We start from the raw sequence: 20,425 nt of genomic DNA, 5'->3' as shown, positions 1-20,425 counted from the left end.
GGAAAGACAGGACATGCATCAGTCTAATTCTATAAGGTTAAGTCATGGACAACAAATAGAAGTACACTGATAAGTATCAACTTCATTAAGTGATAACCTAAATCATTTCAAAACAGACAGATATCTAAGAAAATAGTTGTTTTATATTAAACATATTGGTATGGAAAAATCTAGATTTTATTTCCCTGTGGTGTAAGACTACCCTGAAGCAGAATGCATATTGGTAAGATGGGATGGTAACTTTATTTTATAATTTCTCAGGCTACTGAAGGATGATAATTGGAGGGAGGTGGATGAGACAGAGTAGGGGAAATTTCAAGATCTACTTCTAAATCCTTATAAGTTTGACCCCTACTAAGGTAACATGCAATATGGGTTAATCAGCATGAGCCCAGTGACTACCAAAATAGTCCTTGTCATATTCTAGTTCATTTTCCCCCACGGACAAAAACACATATATAGAGAAGACCATAAATCTCTTAGTTATTCTAAGTTTCTTCTCACATAATTATACTGGCATCTTCAAACTAATTTTTAGAAACTTCCAAATAAGGAATAATTGGAACTACTACTACATTACAAAGCAAACACAAAAGCAAATTTAAAAAGAAGCATAAATATAAATCATAATATTCTGTTTCATTTCTCAGGGTTGTCAGGGTCAGGATTCCTGAAAAACACGAAACATAGCCAGTTTCAAGAAAAAACAAGTGGATATTTTTCAACAGTCAATTTAATATGTGGATTTCACTACTAAATATAATCCCCAAAAAGAGTTTGTATGAGTTTTAAAAAATTAAATCCAGTGTAGTTTATGGTAATAGTGATAGCATAGTTTGATTCTTTACTTCCTTACCAAGCAACTGTAACATCAGGGAGAAGGCCATTATTAATAGACACATTTATTGGACAAATACTCTATCCTAGCAAATATATGCTGCAAATGTTGTATTTAAATGTATGCTGCAAATGTTACATTCATTATTTAATCATTGTACCCTCATAACTTCAGGACTGAGGAAAGAAGATGGCACACACCAAAGTGCTTTGTACACTATGCAAAATATGTACAATGCAAAATAAAGTCTCACAGGAGAAATCTTTTTTTTTAGACAAAAGGGCTAAGAAATTATTTCTTTTTCCTATGTCTTTAATTCTCATTTTCCTCTTCTAACCAAACTGGTTCTCAGAATTCTTGCTTCCATACAGCTCTTGCAAGGCAATTGTGTTACTTCATCTAACATTCAAAACATACTTACTAAACACAATGCATGGCCCCAAACCTCCCAGCTACTATTGTATATTTTCATATGGATCAGAAGCTCTGGCTGAAAAGATGACTTTGTGAGAACTGAATTTCTGGCATTAAGCCAATAATAGAAAGGTGAGAAATTAAGGGCATGTTCTTCTAATCAACCCTCCTATGCTTCAGGCAGACCCACTTGTATTATCTAAGTGAATGCCGGCCTCAAGTATGTTTCTGATTTATAGGAGGTGACCACTTGCAGAGCTCTGTTGAAAAATATTCCTAGGATGGGTCTGAAGTCAGCAGAAAAAAAGTGACATAAGTCATTAATTGTTTCATTAATTGTGTGACAACAGTGTACACAGGATGGAAGAAGGACATTTATACCCCATAACTGTTCTTTTGGAGAAGGAGAATGCTCACTGAAGTATTTTGAGGAAGAGTGATATCATGTGCAAAATTCTTAAGAAAGTTGAAAAATGTTTAAGAAAACGTGTGTGTGTGTGTGTGTGTGTGTGTGTGTGTGTGTGTGTGTGTCTGTGTGCATAAAAAGAAGGGAGGAGGGCAGGAGAGAGAGAGAGGAGAGAGGAGGCAGGGGGGAGAATGAGAAGGGGAAATGTAAAATGTTTACATTTGGGGGAATCTGGATAAGTGATACATCGTGATTTTTGGTACTCTTTTGCAATTTTTACATAAAATCTGGAATTATTTCAAAACAAAAAATGTAAAATGCCTGCTACTTAGTAGGAAATCCTCCTCTGGATGATATAAATAAAAAATACTGAGATTAAACCAGCAATATTGTATGTACTGTAGCTTCTTACAAGGTGGTAAAACGGATGCCTTTGGGAAAATAGGTATTTAAAAAGTTCATGTAGAGACAAAAAATTCTAGGGGGAAACCCACAGAGCTGCTGGTTTGGTTGCAACACTAGAATATGTGGTAGCCATTTTTCGTATTTTGGATCTGTTTTCAAATCACAAAGAGAAAAACAGGTTGATTCCTTAAAATTCATTCTAATTCTAGAATACTATAATGAACACTCAAGAAACCTAATCTTCCTCATTCCATTCATCCATCTTACCTATGTGAACACTACTGATGTGATGCTCACTATAAGCTTGCTAACAACTGCTTCAAACACCTCAGATACAATGTGCCCAAGTCACATTTCAATCAAAAGTTGCCAAGTCTATACTGAGGGCTGTGCCAAGGATAGTCAGGGAATTAATGCCCTAGTGATTAATACTTCTTAGGTAATAAATCAGGCTACCAAATTAAATGTCTATTTATTTTCAGTTAAAACCACACAGACTTTACTGTTTGTCAATATGTGTAATATACAATGCTACAAATAATGTTTTTTTGTTGCTGTTGTTAAGTTCTTCTAATCCTAAAACTTCAAAACCTCATTTAGAATAGTAAAAGAAGATGCCAAAAACTAACATGTGCATATTCTTTGGGGACTTAGGGATGAAAAAAAAAATGCTACCTTTCATTTTTTAGTATAGACTCTGCTAACAGCTCTGAGAACAACAGTTCCTGAGAGTGACAACATCTGAGGAAAGAGCAGGTCCTGCAACCAATGAGAAATTCTCCTGCAGCATTTCAAAGCAGGCAGTAAATTCTTTTCTTTTCTTTTCTCTTTTCTTTTCTTTTTTCTTTTCTTTTCTTTTCTTTTCTTTCTTTACTGTCTTTTTTTCTTTTTAGTGAATTGTTACAGTAATAGACAGGGGAAAGATATTTTAGTCTTTCTTTAACCAGGAACCTTAGTTCCAGATGACTGAGTTTAGCTGGTGAGATGCAGAGGAGGCATTGAATTTCTATGATCCACTACAAAAAAAGCAAATGTTGCTAGTGTAGTCCAAACACAAAAATTAGAAGCAGAATTAAGGAATACTTTAATTCAGAAATTAAATAAATGCGTAGTCCCTAAATAATTGGCCAGGCATTAAGGACATACAAGCATTGATTAGTCACAGTTCTGCCCTAAGATGATTCTGGTGCAGGAGAAAAAGATAGTGAGCAATATTATTAACCAAGATAAGAGAGAGAGCCTAAAATTTGGCACAATAGGAAAATGACAGATGAAGTCATGTATAGAGAATTTTGTCCACAGACTTTCACTCTTTGGAAATCTTTAGCCCCAGAGACTTATAAATATTTTTTTAAAATAACATGACTTAACCACAGAAAGATTTTTGTCAATGCATAAAATTTACTTTATCATAAGTCATTAAGTTTTACAATGTGACTAAAATCACAAATCTAAGTGATAAAATTAAGCCACTTGGTGGCTTCTCGTGTATTATTATTTATTTGCAGTACAATTTTATCACCCATTAAAAAACTGTATAAGACTAAAGTATGGTCTCAGATTCTTGTCCATGGTTCCTGCATAATCCTAAAAAGGGCTTTATCTGTAGTCCTAATTTATTTGTAATATTTTCTGCCCTCTGGGCAAGGACTACTGTTTTTTTCTAAAAACCTATATGAACATCTATCTGAGTCCTATTTTATTCACCTATTTCTGGTAAGAAGCATCAGGCTCCCATATGCCCTATGAAGAAACTGTAGAATGGTTTGTAAATATTTCTTAAAGTAGTTGTCACCTCCCTTGCCTTCCAATAGATCTGTCCATATAGCATTAGCCAATATGACTAAAATCATAAAGAGCCAGTTGGTTATTAATTCACCTGATTCTATAGAGAGAGGACACTCCAAACCTTAAATGGCCAATTCTTACTTGGGCACTAATCACTCCAGGTGCTGCATCTGTGCGGGGGCACTCAATACCAAGTTTAGGGACTCCGATGTAGCATGTTCAGAAAAACAAGTTATTTGTATATTGTCATTCACCCTTCTATGAAATAAGATAAAAGGAAGAAAGAGAAAGGGTAGAAAAAATCTAGTCTCATCTTTTCCTGAGCCAAAGAGATAAACCAGTAATCAAATGGGAAGAGCAAAAACACTAATGCTTAATAAGTAGTTACTATTTAGCAGACAGAATCTCGGCTACTTTACATATATCATCTCATTATTTAAATTAAGTGCTTAAAATCACATTGCTAGAAAAACACAGAGCTGTGATTCCTTGAATTATACTCTACCTTATTCCAAAGCCCCAATTTTTTATTTTTATTTTATCTATTTATCTATCAATAATTTTTCTTTTCTTTTCTTTTTTTTGGGGGGAGTGGATGGGGAAGGCAGGATCTCACTCTCACTCTGCTTCATCCAGCCTGGAATGCAATGGTGCAATCATGGCTCACTGTGATCTTGGACTCCCGGGCTCCAGAGATCCTCCTGCCTCTGCCTCCTGAGAAGCTGGGAGTAAGGCAAATGACACTGCACCCAGCTAATTAAAAATAATTATAGATATAGGGTCTCGCTTTGTTGCCCAGGCTGGTCTTGAACTGGTGACCTCAAAATAGTTTTTCTTACCTAAGCATAATATGTACTTAGTGTAGAGAAGCTGGACAAAATAAAGGAGCTTAAGAAAAAGAAGGTAACCTATAACCCTAATCTTATCATTCAATGATATCACTGTTAACATTACAGAGTATTTCATTTGAGCTTTTTGTTCTATGCTTTATACATCCATAACCATTCTCTCTGTTCCTTAAATAATTTTTACAACATAATTTTAATAGCTACAGAAATTTCTATCATATTCACATAAATAACATATTTGCCATTATTGGCCATTTAGGTCATTCCAGTTTTCTTAATTATACATTATACCAAATGTATACACTAACTACATTTTTGTACCAATTCATTATCATTTCTGTAGGATAAATTTCTACACTGTTACTGGCACCAGAATTGCCAAATTAAGGAGTATATTTTTTATTTTTCTTTTTTAAAAATATAGTGTCAGTTTACCTTTAAAGGTGCTTTTCAACGTATACTTCTAGCAGTAGTGCAGAAGAGTGCTTGTTTTTCGCCATCCTTGCCAATGCAAGGTATCGTCATTCTTTTCTCATTTTGCAACAAACTCATGAAAGTCTTTTATTTTAGTCATACACATACAAACCTATAAGAAACACATTGAGCTTTTCTTTTCTTTCTTTCTCTCTTTGCTTCCTTCCTTCCTTCTTCCTTCCTTCCCTCCTTCCTTCCTCCTTCCTTCCTTCCCTCCTTCTTTCCTCCTTCCTCCTTCCTCCTCCCACCCTCCCTCCCTCTCTCCCTCTCTCTCTCTCTTTCTTTCTCTCTCTCTTTCTCTCTTTCTCTCTCTCTCTCTCTCTTTCTCTCTCTCTCTTTCTTTTCTTAGTTTTGCTCTGTCACCAAGGCTGGAAAGCATTGGCGCCATGTTGGGTCACTGCAGCCTCTGCCTCCTGGGTTCATGTGATTCTCCTGCTTCAGCCTCCTGAGTAGCTTGGATTACAGGCGCCCGCCACCACCCAGCTAATTTTTGTATTTTTAGAAGAGATGAGGTTTCACCATGTTAGCCAGGCTGGTCTCGAATTCCTCACTTCTAGTGACCTACCTGCCTCAACCCCAAGCTGGGATTACAGGCGTGAGCCACTACGCCTGGCTGAGCTTTCTATGTTTTTAATACCCAACAAAGCTTCCATCGTGAATTATGAACCTATGACTTTCAGGCACACATGCTGAAGCATTTTTTGTCCCATGGTGAATGATTATGGAATTGTCTTTTGAGGAACAACTGGAATGCCTGTTAACAAATATACTGAATAGAAGTATCTGAAAATGAAATGGTGTGCCTTGGGAGCCAGAGAGGTGCTCATTGCTGAAGAAGTTCAACCAAAAGTTGATGATCAACTGGCTAGGATGACAGTGGAGAATTTGTCTGGATAACCTCTCAAGTTTCTTTCCATGCTATGGTCCTATGATGCTTTTGTCTGTTTCTGGAGATTACTGATTCTGTCTCTTTGCCTCATCAGCTGCAATTTTTTATACTAATAGACTAACTCTCTCTGAATTGTGTCTTTTGCCAACAATATATTCAAAGTCACAGCATTTTAAGTTGTGCTTCAAAGCCAAGTGTGTGTGTGTGTGTGTGTGTGTGTGTATAAAATCAATAGCAGAGTATTTGCTGAACCTAGAAAAATGGCTGCATCATGAACTTCTCAGAATCTCAATTTTAAAAATTAAACATACACAATTATATGTCTACAATTACAGCTAAGTTATAGATAAAACTAGATATGGTTGTATGCATTTAGAACATTTCCAGGAAGGTACACAAGACATAATAGAGTCATCTCCAGGGAATGGGAATTGGAAAGAGGAATGTGAAGAACTTTTATCTTCTACTTTAAATACTTGTGTACTCTTTGCATGTTTTAGTAATAGTATGTATCATTTTAATAATGAGCTGTAATAGTTCACTGCTACAGATGCTTGTGTTAAAATCTTTTTATGAAATTACTAAGGTGGCCATAAACATAGCAATTTTATTCTGCTCACCAAAAATAGAGAAAAATCTGAACCTGCCAAATGAAATGATGGGTCTAATTGTAACAGTAGACAAGTAAATTCTTACCTCACTCTTGCCCTGATTCTATGCTTTCCCAGTCGTTTAACTTTCCATGGTGTGGGCCAGCAAAGAGAGGTGACATTAGTTAGTTATATATTATAGTTCTAGTTTACACATCACTCTCTCATAAGAGCCTGTTTGAGAGATATTATGTCTTCAGTCGAGGAATCAAATATTCTGATGATGTCTGATCTCTAAGAACAGAATCTGTTTTGTTATCATGAGCATCCCAGATGAGCAAATCTAAGAAGATTTTTATCATGAGTAAATCTAAGATGATTTTGAGCCACAAAGACTTAAGGCTCAAGGTTTTATATATATATACACACACACACACACACATATATGTACATGTTAGCCATTTAGTCCAATTTTTAGAGAGTTCATTAATATTATTACCAGAAAAGGAATCACTGAATTACATTAAAAAATGATGTATAATTTAAGTACAGTCCAGTTTGAAAGCTTTTAATTTTTTTTTTTTGAAGAATGCAGTATTCTGATAAAGTCAGATATCTGTAAACAGAATCTGCTTTAGAAAACAACTATTAAATGCTTGAATAATCACTTATAAAAAATGAAGTAATTACCTTTTCTATATAATTAGTAACTAGTTTGGGTTTGTATAGAAGTGACAGAATAATATAAAATCTGACTAGATAAGAATTTCTTAAGCTCTGTCAGTAATTTGTTTATATTATCTAACACTCCATAGTGTCTACCTCGTAAGTGGGCGAGGCATGAGAATGAAATGACGTAATACTTGAAAAGTGTTTGAAATACTATGTGTCATATTGTAATCATCTAATAAACACCAAGTAATATAAAATATATTAGGTAAAATAAGAAAAATTATATCCAAATATACCAACATTAAGTCTGTATATAAAATGGAAATATATGCAGGCAAAGACATGAAAAAAGGTCTGAGACAGGTGGAGCAAGATGGCTGAATAGAACCCTCCAGCAATTGTCACCCCCAGAGAAACATCAAATTGAACAACTATCTAAACAAGAAAGTACCTTCATAGGAACCAAGTATCAGGTGAACGATCAGAGATCACAGTACCCAGTTTTAACATCATATCAAGGAAGAAGGCACTGAAGAGAGTAGAAGACTCTTGTATTGCTTACACAGCCTCTCCCCCATCATCTCCTAGCAGTGCAGCACTGCAGAGAGAGAATATCTGTGTGCTTGAGGGAGGGAGAATACAGTGATTATGGGACTTTGCATTGGAACTCAGTGCTAACTGTCACAGTGCAAAGTCATACAGGGCAGAATTTAGCTAGCTCCCACACTGGAAGCATTCAGACTGGACGTAGCTAGAGGGGAATTTTCTATGCCAGCAGTCAGAATTTGAGTTCCGGCTAGCATCAACACTGCAGGCCAAAGTGCTCTGGGGTCATAAATAAACTTGAAAGGTAACCTAGGCCTTTCAAGAAGTAAAGTTCCCAGGCAAGTTCTGGTGCTGTGCTGGGCTCAGAGCCAGTAGACTTAGGGTGTACAGGACCTAGTGAGACATCAGCTGGGGCAGCCAAGGGAGTGCTTGTGTCACCCCCTCCCCCAGCCCCAGATAGTGCAGCTCCCAGTTTTGGCAGAGACACCTTCTGTTTGAAAAGAGGATACAGTAAAGAGGACTTTGTCTTGTAACTTAAATACTTGCTCAGCCATAGTAAAATAAAACACCAAGCAGAGTCCTGAAGCCCCAATGCCAGGCCCTAGCTCCCGGACAACAGATGTTTCTAGACACACCCTGGGCCAGAAGGGAACCCACTGCCCTTAAGGGAGATAACCAGGCCTGGCAAGATTTGCTATAAGCTGAATAAGAGCCTTTGGGCCTTGAGTAAACGTGAGTGGTAGCCAGGCAGTACTTGCCATGGGCCTAGGGCAGTGGTGGCCATGAGGAGAAACTCCTTCTGCTTGAGGAAGTAAGAGAGGAGAGTAAAAAAGACTTTGTCTCAGAATTTGGTTATCAGCTCAGCCACAGTAAAATAAAGTACCAAGTAGATTCTAGATTCCTAAAGTTCCTGACTCCAGACCTTTGCTCCTGGACAGCATTTCTACACCCTCTCTGGGCCAGAAGGGAACTCACCACCTTGAAGGGAAAACACACGTTTAGAATGATTCACCACCTGCTGACTAAAGAGCTCTTGGGCCTTAAATAAACATCAGTGGTGACCAGGCAATAGTTGTCACAGGCCTTGGGTGAGACCAAGTACTGTGGTGGCTTCCGGTCTGACTCAGCACAGTTGCAGTAGTGGTGGCCACAGAGGTACTTGTGTCATCCCTCCCCCAACTCTAGGAAGCTCAACACAGAGAGAAACTTCTTCATTTGGGGTAAAGTGAGAGAACAAGAGTCTCTACTTGGTAATCCAGGGAATTATCTCATCTAGTACCCCAAACCACCAAAGTGCTACCTCTGTTAGTCTGCAAGAGTCATATTATTAGTGGGCTTGGGTTCCTCCTAATGCAGATATGGCTGCAATAGGCAAATACTTAGATCTGAACACTCAATTTTCTTTATGTACTTCTTCAAAGCCTTCCCAAGAAGGACAGGTACAAGCAAGCCCAGACTATGAAGACTACAATAAATACCTCACTTGTCAATGCCTAGACATTGATGAACACTCACAAGCATCAAGATCATTTAGGAAAACACGACCTCACCAAATGAACTAAATAAGGGCACCAGTAACCAATCCCAGTGACAGAGATCTGTGACCTTTCAGACAGATAACTCAACATAGCTGGTTTGAGAAACTAAACAAATCAAGATAACAGAGAGAAAGATGAGTTTGTGTCCTTTGTAGCGACATGGATGCAGCTGGAAACCATCATTCTCAGCAAACTATCGCCAAGAACAGAAAACCAAATACCGCCTGTTCTTGTAAGTGGGAATTGAACAATGAGATCACTTGGACTCGGGAAGGGGAACATCACACACCGGGGCCTATTATGGGGAGAGGGGAGGGGGGAGGGATGGCATTGGGAGTTATACCTGATGTAAATGACGAGTTGATGGTGCTGATGAGTTGACGGGTGCAGCACACCAACATGGCACAAATATACATATGTAACAAACCTGCACATTGTGCACATGTACCCTAGAACTTAAAGTATAATAAAAAAAAAGATAAAAATATAACCACAAAAAAAAAGAATTCAGAATCCTATCCAATAAATAGGATAATGAAAATGTAAAATGATATGTAAGTGAGATTGAAATAATTTTTAAAAATCAAGTTGAAATTCTGAAGCTAAGCAATTGAACTGACATACTGAAAAATGCATCTGAGTCTCTCAACAGCAGAATTGATCAGGCAGAAGAAAGAATTAGTGAGCCTGAAGACATGCTAATTGAAAATATACAGTGAAGGGAGACAAAATAAAATAATAAAAAAGAATGAAACATGCAAAATTATTTTTTAAAAAAAGCCCAGGACCTCATGGCTTCACTGCTGAATTTTACCAAACATTTTAAAAAGAATAATCCTACTCAAACTATTCCAAAAAACAGAGGAGGGAATACTTCTAAACTCATTCTATGAGGCCAGTGTTACCCTGATACCAAAATCAAACAAAGACATATAAAAAAAAAAGAAAGTATAGGCCAATATCGCTGAAAACCATTGATGCAAAAATCCACAACAAAATAATAGTGAACCTAATTCAACAACACATTAAGATAATCATTCATCATGCCTAAGTGGAATTTATCCCAGGGATGCAAGGACTGTTCAACATATGCAAATTCATCCAATGTGATACATCATATCAACAGAATGAAGGAATAAACCATATGATAATTTCAGTTGATACTGGAAAAGCATTTGACAAAATTTGGCATCTCTTTATGATAAAAAACCCTCAAAAAACTGGGTATAGAAAGAATGTACCACTACACAATAAAAGCCATATAAGACAGACGTACAGCTAGTGTCATACTGAATGAGGAAAAACTGAAAACCTCTCCTCTAAGGTCTGGAAATAATGAGGATGCCCACTTTCATCACTGTTTATCAGCATAGTACTGGAAGTCCTAGACAGAGCAATCAGACAAGAAAAAGAAATAAAGGGCAACCAGATTGGAAAGAAAAAAGTCAAATTATTCTTATTTTCAAATAATATAATCTTACATATGGAAAAACCTAAAGACTCCACTAAGAAATTATTAGAAATGATAAGTTGAGTAAAGTTGTAGGATACAAAATTAACAGAAAAATCAGTAGCATTTCTATATGCCAACAGCAGACAATCTGAAAAAGCAGTCAAGAAAGTAATCCCATTTAAAATAACTGCAAATAAAATTAAATACCTAGGATTTAACTAAAGACATGAAAGATCTCTACAACAAATACTATAAAATATTGATGCAAGAAATTGAATAAGACACAAAAAGATGAAAAGATATTCCATGTTCATGGATTGGAAGATTGACATTTTTTACATGTTCATACTACTCAAAGCAGTCTCCAGATTCAATGCAATCCTTATCAAAATACCAATAACATTCTTCACAGAAATAGAAAAAAATCCTAAAATTTATATGGGATCAAAAAAGAACCTGAATAGCCAAAGTCATCCCAGGCAAAAAGAACAAAACTGGAGAAATACCTGACTTCAAATTATACTACAGAGTTATAGTAACCAAAACAGCATGATACTGGCATCAAAACAGACACATTGGCAGTGGAATGAAATGGAGAACTGAGAAACAAATTCACATACCTACAGTGAACTCATTTTTCACAAAGACGCCAAGAACATACGCTGGAGAAAAGATAGTCTCTTCAATAAATGGTACTGGCAAAACTACATATCCATATGCAGAAGAATGAAACTAGACCCTTATCTCTTCCCATATACAAAATCTAATCAAAGACTTATATCAAAAACATAAAAGTACTGAAAGAAGACATTAGGGAAACTCTCTATAACATTGCTCTGGACAAGGACTTCTGAGGAATATCCCATAAGCATAGGCAACCAAAGCAAAAATGGAAAAACTGGGTCACATCAAGTTAAAAACTTCTGCACAGCAAAGGAAACAATCAACAGAGTGGAGAAACAATCCACGAAATGGGAGAAAATATTTGCAAACTACCCATCTGACAAGGAATTAATTGCCAGAATATATAAGGAGCTCAAACAACTCAGTAGGAAAAATATCTAATAATCTGATTAATAAATGGACAAAAGATCTGAACAGACATTTCTCAAAAGACATCCAAATGACAAACAAGTATATTCAAAAGTGCTCAACATCACTGATCACCAGAGAAATGCAAATCAAAACTACAATGAGATACTATATCACCCCAGTTAAAATGACTTTTATCCAAACCACAAACAATAATTAATGACGGTGAAGATATGAACAAAAGGGAACCCTTGTACACTGTTGGTGGGAATGTAAATTAGCATAGCCACTGTGGAGAACAGTTTGGAGATTCCTCAGAAAAATAAAAATAGAACTAATACTTAATCCAGCAATCCCACTACTAGGCATATATTCAAGAGAAAGGAATTCGATATATCAAATAGATATATTCACTCCTATGTCCGTTGCAGCACTATTCACAATAGCTAAGATTTATAAGCAACCTGTGTCCATCAACAGACAAATGGATAAAGAAAATGTTGTATGTACACACAATAGAGCACTAATCTTTAAAGTGGTGCTTGGTCACAAAAAAATAATGAGAACCTGTCATTTCATCAACATGGACGGAACTGGAGGATTTCATGTCAAGTGAAATAAGTCAGGCACAGAAAGAAAAACTTGGCATGTTCTCACTTATTTGTGGGAGCTAAAAATGCAAACATTTGAACTCAAGGAGCTAGAGAGTAGAATGATGGTTACTAGAGGCTGGGAAGGAGTAGTGAGCTAGGGGAAGTGGAATGGTTAATGGATATATTAATATAATTCGATACAATGAATAAGATCTAATGTTTGATAGTACAACAGGGTGACTTCAGTCAACAATAATTTATTGTACATTTAAAAATAACTAAAAGGGGCTGGGCACGGTGGCTCATGCCTGTAATCCCAGCACTTTGGGAGGTCGAGGGGGGCGGATCACCTGAGGTCAGGAGTTCCACACCAGCCTGACCAACATGGAGAAAACCCATCTCTACTAAAAATACAAAATTAGTCGGGCATGGTGGCACATGCCTGTAATCCCAGCTACTCGGGAGGCTGAGGCAGGAGAATCACTTGAATCCAGGAGGCAGCAGTTGCGGTGAGCTGAGATCGTACCATTGCACTCCAGCCTGGGCAACAAGAGGGAAACTCCATCTCAAATGATAATAATAATAATAATAATAATAATAATAATAATAACTAAAAGAGTATAATTGGAATGTTTGTAACACAAAGAAATGATAAATGGCTGAGCTCATGGATTAAACAAACAAACAAAATGTCAGCAGCATTTCCTCTGGAGTACAGAGTAAAATGGGGAGGAGTAAGATTAAGTGAACTTTTATTTTTATTTATACAATTTATTACTGTATTACTGGAAATTTTACGAGAAACATTTATTTATTTTTTTAAAAAAGAAACAATATTGTTAAAGGAATGCCAAAAGATCCATTGGTAGATATGTGATGAAATTACTATAAAAATGTTCATTCACAGTAAATGGGCACATTTCATAGTGCATTGATACAGTACAATTTAGGATCACTTTGGATCAAGCAGATAGCCAGGCTCACAGTGGTTCTTGTTTGAATGACGGGCTGGGAATCATAGTTAATTAATCTCTGTAAGCCATAGTTACTGTATCTGTAAAATGAAATAATACTATCCTAGTTATATCTCAGCATCCACCACAGTGTTTAGCCCCTTTTTAAGAAAATGAATAATTCAGGTTTAATTTAGAAGTCTAAGATCGAGACCTTTGAAATGTATGCTTGAAAATACAACCTTGTTTTTTTTCCTTGTGAATTCTATGATTGCAGTTTACATGAGCACAATTCATATGGATGTGTTTTCAACCACACACCTGGGAAGTCACACAGTGCTGTGCAACTGATAATCATTTGAGAAGAAGAGGATAACTGAGTTCTTGTTGGAAGAAGAGCAATTTGAAAGTGCTGCTTAAATGAACACAAGATGGTGTCAGGATTCCAAGTTTCTAGTTCTTTCCAGTGAGTTACCTAAGGTCTAAGTTTTATCCTGAACAGAATCTCTTGCGGAACTAAAATACTACCAATGAAAAGCTCTTGACACTCCTACATCATGAATATTACTGAGCTCTAAAACTTGAACTGGTCATGTCAGGAGAACCTGGAACTGCTCATGGCAGTTCTTGTGGACTGAGAAGAAGTGCTACTGGAGATTTTGGTGATAGTGGCCAAAAGGAAAGGATATGATTGTGATTGCTGGGAAGCAGAGGGCTTTTGAATATGTTCATCCAAATCCTAAGCCAGAGACTGTTTAGTGCTTGTTCCTCCTGGGAAGGCTAATGGTAAACAAAAACACAGTTTAACATGTTTAATGTTTTGAAATTCTGGAAGAAGAACAGAAATATTCATTTATTCCTGGGTGTCCACATGAGCATGGAGGTATTCTAAAGTGTAAGAAGTGACAGCATAGGCATGGTTAAAATCTCAGGTTCTGACCTCATTCTGGCTCCTCCCCTTACTATCTTGAGCATTAGCTCAATAAACCTCAATGCTTTATAAAATTGTGGTGACAGTTACATTTAGTTAAAAGATTATAGGTTCCAATGGGAAAATACATATAAAATGTTTAACTATCACAGTGGCTTACCCATAGAAAAGTCTCACCAAAGTAACCAAATACAGTAGTACACCCTAATCTATGGCTTTGCTTTAATGGTTTTAGTTACCTAAAGTCAGCTGCAGTCTGAAAATATTATAGTATTTTGAGAGAGAGAGAGAGATTCACATAACAATATACTGTTTTGTTCTATTTTATTAGTAGTTATTATTAATCTCTTACTGCTTTTAATTAAATATATAATTTTATAAATTAATTAAATTGATTTAATTATAAATTAAATTGTGTAATTAATTAAATTGATTTAATTATAAATTAAATTGTGTATGTCTTTATAGGACTAAACAGTCTATATATAGGTTTTGGTACTATCCACAGTTTGAAGCATCCATTGGAGGTCTTGGAACATACCTCCCATGGATAAGGTGGGCTACTGTATTAGTTTAAGTTCCTCAGATTTCCTGGACTACCTGACATTAGGCTCCACAATTCGTTAATACATGCTACTTCAATCAGCAGCATGCTTAGCACATAGCATGTGTTTAATAAATATTAAATCTAAAATAAAATCAAGATTTCCAGTTGAATTGAAGCTAGGGAAGTCTACACATATTTTGTTTGTTAGTTTGTTTGGAAACATTGTCTCTACAGAGAGTATCTAATGACATGGGAAACGCCATGATAGAGTCAGTCTGGTGGAGAAAATATCTAGACCTTCATCAGTCCCAAAACTGCATTGAACATCTAGGGCTGCTTTTGTAAGACCAACAGAATCCATGTCATTGACGTAATGCTCATTACTGCCAGCATCCTTACTGTTTTGAATGCCTATGTAATCGTTTTTCTTACATTATTTCACTGAATTCTTAAAATGCTTTAATGGAGATGCTTTTATTCCTATGTTAACAAGAAGGCTGAGTCTCAGAGTGGTTATATAACTTGTTCAGTGCCACACACTAGTGAGTGAAAAAGCCATGACTAGAATGAGGACCACAGAGAGCAGGACCAGCCTTTTTCCAGGGAAGATAAATACATAGACTGGCAGCTCTGACATCCTGTTAGGTCTTATTGATATCCTGACTTGCTTTAGACTTGTCTGAAACCCTGGCTTATCTGGCTCCAAAGCCTATGAAGCTTCCACTAAACCAGAGAACCATCATTTGAGTAGTGATGAAATATTCTCCAAAAAACAACAACAAACGCAATGAATTATCAGGGACCTTAGAGACTCTCATCATGAATCCCAGTTTCAGAAATTGTGTCTCATAAAGTCTTAATAAATATTAGGTTGGTGCAAAAGTAGCTGTGGTTGCCATTAAAACCAATGGCAAAACAGCAATTACTTTTCCACCAACCTATAAAAAAGACTAATTTTGATTCATCACATAGAAGGTAAAATGTATACTCTTATGTTATGGAAATAAATGTCATCAGTTTAAAAATTCTCACAAAACTTGTAATTTCTCTACAGGACAGCATGGTTGTGCATCCTAAGTGGAACGTAATTATTTTTGTCAGAAAATGATCTTCACATACATACCAATCATTCCTTGGGACAGGGTGGGGTTCATCGGTTTTTAGAAATGTTACTGTTTTCAAGTTATACATAAATACTCTAAATTGTGTCTGAGTGTCCAGCAAAACGACAGTATTGTCTTTGATGTGCTATCAGTGAGCTACTAAGAAAATATGTTTCAACAAGATTTATTTATTAGATTAAGTGAATATATTAACATTCCATGGGCAAAATTACAGAAGACATGGTTAGGAATAAAATGTCCTCATCTCCTTGATATCTTCATCCCTCATATTAAGTCCTTAATTTGCAGAGGCAGCAACATTGTTAATTCCTTGTACAAGGAATTTTCCTGTGGAAAATAGTTTTACCTGTTTGTCTCCACATGTATGTCTGATCTTTGTGATATGGTATCAGGCATCCCCTGACCTGTTGGTTTGTCTTCTTTCCCATTTTATCTTTTCATCTATTTTGCAAACTCATCAAGATGCCTTCCACTTTCCAGCTTCTCCATTATGTACCTAAGGGTTTTCCTTAAATTTTTGTCCAACCTAAAAAGTAATAATCACTAAATGATAGAACTCTATAATAACTAAATGATAGAATGATAGAAATCATTTCCAGCATCCTGTCGGCATGACAGAAATCTAGCCTACTTTGAAGCAAATCAAAACAACTGTGAAGTTAATTTAATGAAATTATCCTCTCTTTTTGAGGCCCACTGTTGCAACTTTCCTCATCTCCAAGCTGGTAGAAAATGCTGTTGCTTTGTGGTGGTATTCTGCAAAGGACTTAGGGAGGGATCATTTTCTGTAATCAGCTCATCAAATTCACGGAGGTCTACAGAAGTGAAGTGACGTGCCCAAGAGCTCATGACAAGTAAATAGTGTCTTAGTCTAAATACATCCAGAATGAGTATTCTTAGACCTTGTACTTGTTTCATTGTCCTGTGCTCAGGCAAACGTTTGCAAACAGCAGGGAAAACAACTGCAGATTGTGACTTGAGGGAGATGGGTGGGAGAAGGTCTTTAGCAGATCCCTGGACCTGGGGATCACCTGCTCGCAGATATCAAAACAGTGAAAAAAGCTATTCATAAGTACATCAAGGACGAGTGGGCCATTGTTTTTCAGAACCAGCTGTGGAGAATCTGCTCAACAGTGGCCTTGGAACAGCTGCGGCTGCTGCACCAAGAAGGGAGGGCAGGAGGGCGGAGCGGTACTGGTGGAAGGGTGAGCTAGGAGGGAGGGCTGCAAGGACCCTGCCACGCCACCTCCTGGCAAACCAGGAAGTATTTTTGCAGTAAGTGCATTGGGCTGAGCCACCTTTTGAACCTACCCGAAGTGTTAACAGCATACAGCAGGCCTTAGATGGGTGCAGTAACTGCAAACTCTCAACGGGCTGGTGCCTAAGAGGCTACGGGCTGGCAGCTACATAGACCCCGGCGCAGTGAGTAGGCGCTGTCCGAAAGTACACACATTGGAGCCAGCCGACTGTGCTGTCTTTGCAAGCCGTGACCGGGCAAAGTCCGTGATAAACAAGCCTCGCAGCAGCTGCCTTCGGATGAGCGCCCCCTGCGCGTTCCTCCACCCAGCATTTCCCACGCGCCCAGCACTCCGCTCTGCAGCCCCTGCCCTCCTATCTCCCAGCCCCATTCTCAGATCCCCCCATCTTTGGGCCCAGCCCAGGTCCCAGCCCCCGCGGCTGGCGCACCACACTCACCATCTCTTGCCTGAGGAGGTGAAGCTTGGTTTCTAGCCTCTCCAGGGCGCTAGAGTGGCTACCTCGTGGGGAGCCAGAGGTTGGGGAGGACGAAGAGGAGGACGACAAGGAGGGAGGGAAGCTGCAGCAGCAGCTGCTGCTACTGCAGCCACCGCCGCCGCCACCACCGCTCCCCCCGCAGGGGTCCCTGTCCCTTTCCCTGGGAACCGGCTCCTCCCCACGGAGCGAGCGCACTAGGCTCTCGGGTACTTTGCGCCCCAGCTTCAGCTCGATGTCTCTGAGGTCTGGCAGCGGGCTGTCTTCCATGACTTTTCGGGAACGGCGATAATGGTAATAAAACGCAGCAGATGAGAGGCAGCCACGGCCTCGAAGGCTGCTGCGAGATCAGCAGACCTCTCCGGGCTCCAGGGTCTCTATCCTCCGCGGCTCCGGTGTACCGTCCTTTCCATAACCACCCTCGCGGTGTCAGCCCTGAAATCCGCACAGGACGCGGGGGGTCGCAGCTGCAGTTCCCTGGCCGCTGCGACTCCTCCGACACTAAGATGATCAAGATCGCCTCATTCTCTTTCTTTTTGGCCACCTCACTGCAAAGTTGAGTTCACTGATATTGCAGAGAGAGGGCGAATAAAGCAAGTAGTGAAAGAAAAGAGAGGGAAATGAAACCTGTTTTAGCTTTACCAAGGGAAAATTTTCACATTATAAAACCGTCCGTTCACATCCCTGCGCCGCTCACTGACTGCCCATCTGGTACTACGCGACACAAAATAATGATGCAGCCAGAAACGATGTCCTGGGTCGTTTCATTTTCCAGCCATATGTCTCCAAGCTTTCGGGATATCCTGGATTGTCAGAAATAATCTCTGGTCACTGAAAGAGGAGTTCAGTCTTGTGCATGGACGCATAAAAAAGAGCTAGTTAGCTTAGCAGGAGTTTAACGGCTTCCTTGATGCAGGAAAAATGTCTTTCTTCCCATTTAGGCTGTTTGATCCAAGTCATTGTGTTCCTCTGAGCCTCGGAAACTTTAAACTCCGCTGGCAGGTGGACCAAACCAGGTCCAACCCTTGTACCGTATATCACAGACAAGAAGAGCAAGAGGAATTTTCCCAACCCTGTCGCTGGTAGAAGAGTTTTAACGTCCTGCTTTAGTTAGGAGTACCAGTTGATTTTTCAGTTTTCCTGACTAAATCGCCTGGTGGCTACAACCTTTAAAACAGGTTTTAAAATGAGAGATAGAGGAATGACTTCATATTTGGTGTCGTTCGTTTCCCATCTCTCTACAAACAAAAAACCTCTCTTCAGAAGACTTTGCTAGCAATTTTATACTAATAAAAAGAGTGAAACAATTTCATCAAAAGTTCAATGAAAATGCACAATCAAACTTAATTATCCTACCAACTGTTACCGTATGCAAACAAAAGTGAAGAATTAATTAGCCAGGATAACTTATATGACTCCTGAGATAGCAGCAGTTTTAAGAGGGAACAGTTGCTGAGCTACTTACTTTTACTTTAATTATGAAAGGAAAAAATATCGGGAATGACTATTTAAAATGTTGTCTTCTGTAATAATTTGTCTATAAATTAATTTATAGATTTTTTCAACTCTACAAATTGTACAATTAATTGTATAGTTTAAAAATTGTACAATTGTACAATTCATTAATTGCGATACTTCTACCAAGTAAATTATTATGAGCTACATGGATTACAGATTTGAATCAGCATTGAGTTTGTGTCAAAAATGTATTAGTAGAGGATACTAATTTCAGTCCAGTAAACTACAATTTTTGATTTCCATTGAAATATTTCAAAGTATGTGCCCCTCTATTTCTGCGACAAATAAGTATTTGTGTTCCTGGTCACTCTGAGGCTCCATTTCCAGTGACATCATTCAAGTTTTACACTTGTAAGAACATAGGTATATACATCTCAGAGTTTGTTTCTATCATATCTGACTCTAGGAAAGCTTATACGGAGAGGTAACATAGGCATTCTAAATGAAATATTTCATGTCAGATAAAAAAATGCTGAACTTTCGTATCAACATGCCAGAAATTTGCATGCTATTTCTCCCTTCTGAAAAGAAATGAAGAAAATAGTTATAAGTTAGGTGACCCATTTCAAAGTTAGAACTACCACTTATAGAATCACGGAAAACAAGACCAAATCTCAGCTCACTGATAAAACTACATGCTTGGTCCTAAATTTGGAAAAACACAAGCTCATTGCATAAGAATTGCACTGTGACATGTAATTATGAAAGGCTTGTGTTTCAGTCCAGAACAGTTTATTATTACAAAACCCTTGCAAAGTTCAGCATAGGGCTGGCTAAGTGCAGTTTATAGATGCAATATCTAGCTTGAAACTGATCAGTAAAAAACAAGTCAAATTATCGTGTGTCAACATAGAAAAATGGGACACCTCCTTTGCTATGAATCACAGACTGTAAAATCAGTATTTGAGGCTGAGGATAACATATATACCCCCCCCCACACACACACATATATATAGTTTTTTAAAGAAGTCTGCAGAAGAAACTCCTCTGAAAGTAAAAGTGTGATGTATATGCAAAGTAACCTTTAGTTCCAGTGAAATATTAAAAAATGCAAACTTTTGAACAAAAGCTTAGTATGTCAAGCCTTTCAATTTTTTTCAGTTAAATGCCTACTGACATTTTATTTTAAAATGGA

At 37.8% G+C, this 20,425-nt stretch overlaps 1 protein-coding gene across 1 annotated transcript in view; it reads right to left on the bottom strand.

Annotated features, from left to right (window-relative positions):
• Positions 1-18,757, bottom strand: part of LURAP1L (leucine rich adaptor protein 1 like) — a 47,124-nt gene extending 28,367 nt beyond the window's left edge. The window contains exon 1 of the mRNA XM_010383155.1: positions 17,737-18,757. Coding sequence (XP_010381457.1) covers positions 17,737-18,042 — 306 coding nt within the window. The 5' untranslated portion in view covers positions 18,043-18,757. The remainder of the gene's footprint in view (positions 1-17,736) is intronic.
• Positions 18,758-20,425: the final 1,668 nt, after the last annotated feature.

Source organism: Rhinopithecus roxellana, chromosome 16, assembly GCF_007565055.1.
Source record: "Rhinopithecus roxellana isolate Shanxi Qingling chromosome 16, ASM756505v1, whole genome shotgun sequence".
Lineage (NCBI taxonomy): Eukaryota > Metazoa > Chordata > Mammalia > Primates > Cercopithecidae > Rhinopithecus > Rhinopithecus roxellana.
Note: the sequence above shows the minus strand (reverse complement) of the source record. Positions and strands in the feature narration are given on the sequence as shown.